Raw genomic sequence first — 7,228 nt, forward strand, 5'->3', positions numbered from 1 at the left:
GGGCGGAAATCCGGGCCGAAAATCTTCGAATTCGTGAAAAATTTGGCACTAGAAGGTGTGGAAGGTGGGGGAGTTGTAGATCAACACCAAAGACAAGTTTCTATTGGATCAAAACCACCAAAAACTCAACAAATCGCGAGATCCAACCAAGGCCAATTTGAGGCTATTTTTTGGGATTTTCGAAAATTTTCTCAAGAAATTTTTTGGGGGTGTGGGGGTCAAATCCGTGGCAACCAAGGAGCTCTTGATACCATATGATGAGGGCTAAGCTCTAGGGGAGGCCCGATCTTCACAGATTTGGATGGGATTCGTGGGGAAGGTGGAAGAACACGCAGAACACGGGTGGAAAGCGGGGTGGATCGAAGATACAAACGCAACACACACACAACCGGTTGTTCTTCGTTGGCCCGATACACCAACCCAATGGAATTGCAAGAAAAAGACCTAGAAGGAGTAGAATCCCTCACAAAAGATTGGCAAGCAATTGATAGAGTTCCAAAGAGGAAAAGAGTGCAACGATAGAATTGCAAGAAGCAAAATATCCAAACACTAGAATTCCTAGAATGGAAGAGACCAATTCCTTAGAAGAGTCTTGATAACTTCATAGATGTGGATCTAGAAGGGTTTCCCATAGGGAGGAGCAAAGCTCATGTTTAATCTTACAGCAAGTCTGAATCTCAGATCTGAACCAACAAGGCTATTTATAGTTGGTGGGGCGAAGGGGTAAGTTACATGCTGAAAAGTGTTGTTTGTGCTGAAAGTCGCGCAGGCGGAAGTTCCGGTCGCTCGGGGCGGAAGTTCCGGCTGGATTCCCTTCACCGGGGGAAGTTCCAGTCCTGGGGGGCGGAAGTTCTGGTCGGGGCGTTACTTCCGGCCAACTTCCGGCCTAGTTCCAAAAACGACCGATTTCCTTGCAGCAACGTCCCGGGGCGTTTTGGCGCATTTTCGGAACTGGGGCGGAACTTGGGCGGAAGTTCCGGCTGGATTCTCTTTCCTGGGCGCTGGATGGCATCTGGGAGGCATCTGGCCGGAAGTTCCGGTCCTGGGGGAGGAAGTTCTTGCTGGAGCGCTGGGTCTCCATCTTCTTCATTTTCAGCTCCCTCTCCATTGGCTTGGTTTCCATGGCTTGCGTCTTGATCGATGTACCTGATTGAACACAAGGTATTTGCATGAAGTAGCATGTCATCCAATGAGGTATCAAATGCATACGTGAAAAGGAGCGAATTCACCTCTTGGTGTATGGCTTTGGCCCGAGCTCGTGTCATTGGGCCACGAGGAGGGCTTGTCGGTCTTGAGGAGGAGGTGTCCAAAGGCCACCCCGTATCACCTAGCGTTTCCCCTCCAACGAGCAGAATGTCGAGCGAAACCCACGCTTCCACCACGACACCATGGAACGCTACGAAGGTGAAGGCGTCGAAGCGAACGGCTTCGCACAGCGTTGGCTCCTCATCGAAGAGGCACGGACACTCTGGCAAGCGGGGTACCCTGTCCCACCGGACATGCATTGTCTATCGGGCTAGGTACTCAGCGCCAACGGCTTGCCGGTGCCGCTCGTGCCAGTAGGAGCGGCGCGCCGGGTGGCCTTGCGGATGAAGGTGACACTACTAGGGAAAACGCTATAGGGCTGCGGGGGGGGGGGGGGGGGTCATTGGCAGCGCACCACCGGTATTAGTAGTCGTGAGCCGAAAACGTGCACGCAACTGGTACATGTGTAATGGTAGCAAGCGGAGAGTTTCACACGCGACTACTAGGTAAGGTCTGGCTGTACTCGGGTCTCAAAGTATCCGCAGTACGCGCCAATGGGGGCATGGGACTGCTAGTGACTTTGCCTGCCCGCTTTTATTATATTGGGCTGACAGGCGCGAATCAACCAAAATAGTAGTCACGTGCCCTATTTTAGGCACCCTACTACTATTTCTCAGCATTTGCATCATTCCTACATTGATATCACATTTTCAGTTTTGAAAAAAATCAAAGAAAATGATAGAAAATTCATAAAATCCTTCAGAGATGACCATGTGTTATGTCAACAAACATGAATTTTGATATATTATGCAAAATAGCATCATGTCTTGGTAAAACAGCTTTTTTGGTTGACCTCCAATGAAAAAAAAAATCATATGAAAATGTATCAACGTAAAATTTTACATCCTATTTTAACCGCCTTTGGTCTTCTAGCGACTTTTTAGATTCCGAAAAGTCGAAAAGAAAAAAAGAGTTTTTCAGGTTTTAGATTTCGGCGCAAAAAGAAACCAAATATGAAAATTTCCAAAAAAGAAAATTCCCTCTCTCTAGTTTTAAAATTTTCCCTCCTTATCTACCCCTTCTCCACCTTATCCCCTCTTCCTCTTCCACTTCTTCACCTTCTCCTCTCCACTTCTCCACCTTCTTTTCTCCTCCTCTCCACTTCTCCACCTTCTCCTCTCCTCCTTTTCCACCTTCTTCTCTCCTCCTATTCCACTTCTTTCCCTTCTCTCCAAAGACGAGCTCCACCTCCGTCAACCACCTCCTCTCCGGTGACGACTACCACCTCCTCTCCAATGATGGTGAGCACCTCCGACGCCCTGCTCCTTCGCCCACATCAGGCGCCCTGCTCCTCCACCCACATCCGGCGCCCTGCTCCTCCTCTGTTGACAACTTGCTTCGATGACATGCTTCGCCATCGCCGACGCCTACTCTGACGACCTCCTATTGTCCATCTCCTCTCGTTAACGCCACAAGGAGATGACATGGACTCGATTGCTTTCTTTTATTTTTAGGGTGTTTTGTGTAAAATCAGGTGGACAGCTGGGCAATGGTCCCATTCTCTTTTTTTTAATTGCAAAAAAATCACACTAGCAGCAGACCTTATCGGCACACGACTAGTACTTTTGTGGCATCGTCTAGACCCACATGCGACTAAGACCTGCCATACTAGTCGCATGCTAGGTACACACGCGACTAGTAAGACTTAACACTGGTGAGGTGGCCTACGACTGGTAGTCAAAAATAACACATGACTGGTAGGCTTTTCTGTACTAGTGCGAGGAGCACCCGAAGGAGTTCCTGGGCCAGAGCATCACCGAACGCGCCTCGTTCGAGGAGACGGACGAGTTCCTCCAACAGTGGTCGGCGGTGGAGCACCGCCGCGAGGAGGCTGAGCGCGCACGACACCTCGGATTTTTCGTCGGCCTGGAGGACGATGGCGACGCCGACGCGTCGAACAGACCACGCAGGCGCGGCCACGCGTAATCAGGGTTGCAGCGGCTACATGCCGCCAAAGCAGGAGCCTGACAACAACTAGGACGCCTACGCGGTGGTGATGTACCCACGCCTAGGCCTCGGCCGTAGCCACCATTAGTTTTAGATTTTAGATTTCTATGTTTTTTTTCCAAATTTTGTACGAACCTGTCGCTGAACCATCTAAATCATTTTTTTTATAAATTCAATGTTTGAATTTTTTTATGGAGGACACGGCTAGGAGTCAACCCCCAACCCCACATTCATTTTAAAGCCGGCGGCCTTCTATACAAGTCAAAATACGGCTGCGTTCGGATGCTGTATGGGGACCCAAGTGGAGATGCTCTAAACTGTCATAGTTACACTGCCATTCGCCACTAATGCTGAAACACGAAATGGAAGGGCTATTTTGGAGCTAACACTTGACATCCCACCACTGGAGGTCGACACGTAACGGCTGCGATCTTCCTGAAGTAGCCCAACAAGCGGACATGGGATGGAACCTACTGTACATGAAGACGGAACCTACAAAGATGAAAGCAGTGGCTTTGATACATCCATCTTTACTTTTCCTGTAGCATGAACGATAAGGAGCTGAGTGGAGGCTGTAGCCTGTAAGAGGAATCCAGAGAAGAAGCTTAATTAATACCATTGCTGCACATGTAAGAGGCGACCGAGGGAGGAGCAAGAGGAAGAAGAACCAGAGGGTTTTGCTAAAGATGGAAGCGGAGACGGCCGTCTTCCCAGACTTGTCGGATTTCGAGTTCTTCATGATCATACTCCAAAATACCTGGGAAAAACTGGTAGGTACATACATCCTAGTTGGATATGATCTCCTCGCTGTTTTCTACACTTTGATATCTGAAGTTTTGTCGGTTAAGCTTTGAACGCTGCTTGAGCTTGATCCTTGCTGCAGAGGGTGCCTGACAAGTTCGCCAAGTTGCTGGACGGGCAAGAGCCCCGTGAAGTGAAGCTGCGGGAGGCAAGCGGCGGTCGTCGCCTGTGGGACGTGGCTGTGCTGTTCGACGGCGAAGGCCACATGTACCTGGAGCGCGGCTGGCAGCCGTTCGCCCGCGCTCACGACATTGGGCTCGGGAACTTCCTCGTCTTCAGTTACGACGGCGACGCCGTTCTCACAGTCAAGGTGTTCGACGGAAGCATGTGCCGCAGACACTACCACGACGACGACGACGACGACACCAGTACACACGCTTCTTCTTTCTCTTCTAGTATGTCTTAGCTTGCAAGAACAGAATTAAGAAGGATGATTTTCGCATTTGGCCAGACACAGGCAGTGGAACCAGCAGCCACAGCGGCACCAACAACAGCATGGACAGTGTCAGCAACGACATCAGCAGCAGAAGCACGGCGGAGATGAAGATGGACGACGCGCTGACGTCGCAGTTCACGGTCACGCTGAAACCGAGCCACCTGGGCGACAGGCAGAAGCAGTACCTGGTAATGAGACGCTGAGAACATCATGTGCAATTACTAGCTCAGTTGTGCTAATTCCTTGCCTTGGCGGTGCAGAACGTGCCACCGGCGTTCCAGAACGCGCACGGGTACGACAGGAGGAGAGAGGTGGTGCTGCGGATGCGCGGGGAGAAGTGGAGCGTGTCCCTGAAGCACAACGTCAGGGCGGATGGCAAGACCCGCGCGTCGCTCAGGTATGGGTGGCACCAGTTCTGCGTCGACAACGGCCTCGGCGTCGGCGACGTCTGCTTCTTCCGGGCGCTGCACGGGGTAGGGGTAGGCGACGACCACGCACTCAAGGTGGAGGTGCGCAAGCGAGATGACACCTTCCTGGAATGATAGGCGCGGCGCCGTGGGCGGTGGATGCAGGGCCTCCGATGCATCATATCAGTGGCCGAGCTGCAGTCCATTCTGGACGAGTTGGCTGTTGCGGCACCATAGGCCTCTCCATGCTCTGTTTGCCTGTGGTTACCATGTTAGAACAATTTCACCATGTCTATGCTGAAGCAAAGCCGAGCTTGATTGTTGTGGCAAAGCCTGGTTTGATGATACCTGCTATGTGTTGTCTGTTTTGTGTTTGTGTTTGTGGACTTTCAGTTCCAGGATTTGTTGGCTGTTGTTGCTAGTAACCACTGTGTTCGTGGTGTGACTTGGTCTGTGACCGTTTGTCTGTACCTGTTTGTAAATTTTTGTCTGTTCGTGTGCCATTTAGACTTTAGAGGGTCTGCTTATGGTTTAACTGGTTTCCAATGGATGAAGCACTCTCGCATCTCAGGGGACTGAATCACCCGTCTACAAGGGCTGCAATTAGGGCACTTATTCACTGCATGCGGCAAAATGGTATCAGTATGCAGGACTCCAAATTGACTGCTTTCATGGACAGTATTACTGTAGAAATGAGATTGCAGGGACTCTTTTCGACTCCCATGCCGCGATCGATGCTGACGGTACAAAGGGGCTAGTCCTGCTGCTTTGGCGTTCGGACTGCTATAATGCAGACAACATTTCTGTCCGGAACTTCTCCATCACCGTAGTTTTTCGCCGGTGGGTGGCTTACCGCCTTGGACGGTGTAATAATGGTGTATGAGCCACATGATTTGACAAATCTCAGAGACTCAGACAAATTTCATGAACCGGAGGGAGTAATACATATGTTGGAACTGACACACCCAAAAACTACTTAACTTAGACCCCAACCCCCAGCTTCCTGACGCCCAGGATTTTTGTGTTCAACCAGATCACATGAACTGCATCCTCAGCTTTCTCAGGGTGTTCCTTCAGGTAAGCTTCTGTAGCACGCCCACTATGCGAGTCGAAGAGAATGTTTTCCAGGTTGTGATCCAACTGACAGACGTGCAGTTCAGTCCGGCATAAGCAACGGGAGGATCTTCATTTATGATCAAGAGAGCTCTGAACTGATCCACAGGCTCCAAAATCTGGTCTTTGAATAGCATTCTCCATGTTCGCAGATAGGATAGAATCATTTCCCACAACTACTTCATGGATATCTAAGTTTTTCGGTTAACAACTAAATTGTTCCTACTATTCCACATGCTCCATATAACAGAAGATGGAATGATATTAAGTTGTGGGTATTTTTTGATTGCACAAGCATTTAGAAGCTAAGCAAAAGAAGTCAGTAATCATCGCATTAAAGACTTCAAAAACATCCAGTGCATTCTAAAGGTTTCTTTACATAAAGTGCATAAAACATCCAGCTGTTCTATAGATACCAAGCAATCATAGAACAAGTGATTAACCGATTCTATTTCTTTACATAAAGTGCATTCTAAAGGTTTCTTTAGAACCCTCTCTTCCTCAGATTATCCCTAGTCATAATCTTCTTCTGGGAGAGAAGCCATAAGAAAACTTGGGCTCTAGGTGGGCTCCTAAGATCCCACACAGGAGGCAAATAGACTCGTTCAACCCCTATATAATTAATTATAGCATATACATATTTTGAGGAATAAATCACATTTGATTCATACTTCCAAATTAGTTGATCCTCTGAGTAAAAAAAAAAACTTTATTGATCTCTAGTATCTCTATCCACCGCTCCATCATCGGAGTAGTTCTCCTAAAAGTGCACAATAATTGTTGCCCATCCCACAAGTTAGCTATAGTCTGGGTTTGCCGATTAACCACAAAAAAAATATCCCAATACTGGATAGCAAGAGGTGCATTACCAAATCAAATGTCCTCCTAAAATGTAGCAGACCTACCATTTCCAACCTTCCATTTATAACCAAACTTTGCTTCCCTAGATGCCCACAACATTCATTTCCAGAAAATAGATGGATTGGCATCTTGGCAACAGAGGATATTAGGGTTCCTAGTATTATATTTAACATCTATACCTTTTCTCAAGAGACAACCTTCCTCCTCAATACATCTCTTTTATCCAGAACCTATCAAGCAAATATTCAAAGCCTACAAGTTTTGGCGAGATGGGTGTCTGGTCGGAGTTGTATACAAGCCTTCTGTTGTGGCACAACATCAGCGTGTTTCCCCATAATGGTACAGTTCGTGCCGTTTT

General features: G+C 48.6%; 1 protein-coding gene across 1 annotated transcript; it reads left to right on the forward strand.

Annotated features, from left to right (window-relative positions):
* Positions 1-3,776: 3,776 nt before the first annotated feature.
* Positions 3,777-5,431, forward strand: LOC127321950 (B3 domain-containing protein Os03g0212300). Its single transcript, XM_051350903.2, has 4 exons — positions 3,777-4,022; positions 4,136-4,421; positions 4,505-4,677; positions 4,750-5,431. The coding sequence occupies exons 1-4, from the start codon at positions 3,939-3,941 to the stop codon at positions 5,029-5,031; spliced, it is 825 nt and encodes a 274-aa protein (XP_051206863.1). The 5' UTR covers positions 3,777-3,938; the 3' UTR covers positions 5,032-5,431.
* The last annotated feature ends 1,797 nt before the right edge of the window (positions 5,432-7,228 follow it).

This window comes from Lolium perenne, chromosome 2, assembly GCF_019359855.2.
Source record: "Lolium perenne isolate Kyuss_39 chromosome 2, Kyuss_2.0, whole genome shotgun sequence".
Taxonomy (NCBI): domain Eukaryota; kingdom Viridiplantae; phylum Streptophyta; class Magnoliopsida; order Poales; family Poaceae; genus Lolium; species Lolium perenne.

Excerpts from the sequence above, each read along its gene's own strand:
- LOC127321950 (XM_051350903.2), top strand. The coding sequence starts at position 3,939 with ATGGAAGCGGAGACGGCCGTCTTCCCAGACTTGTCGGATTTCGAGTTC. Across the intron at positions 4,422-4,504 it reads CGACGACGACGACGACACCA|ACACAGGCAGTGGAACCAGC; the intron begins GTACACACGCTT and ends GCATTTGGCCAG. Across the intron at positions 4,678-4,749 it reads ACAGGCAGAAGCAGTACCTG|AACGTGCCACCGGCGTTCCA; the intron begins GTAATGAGACGC and ends TTGGCGGTGCAG.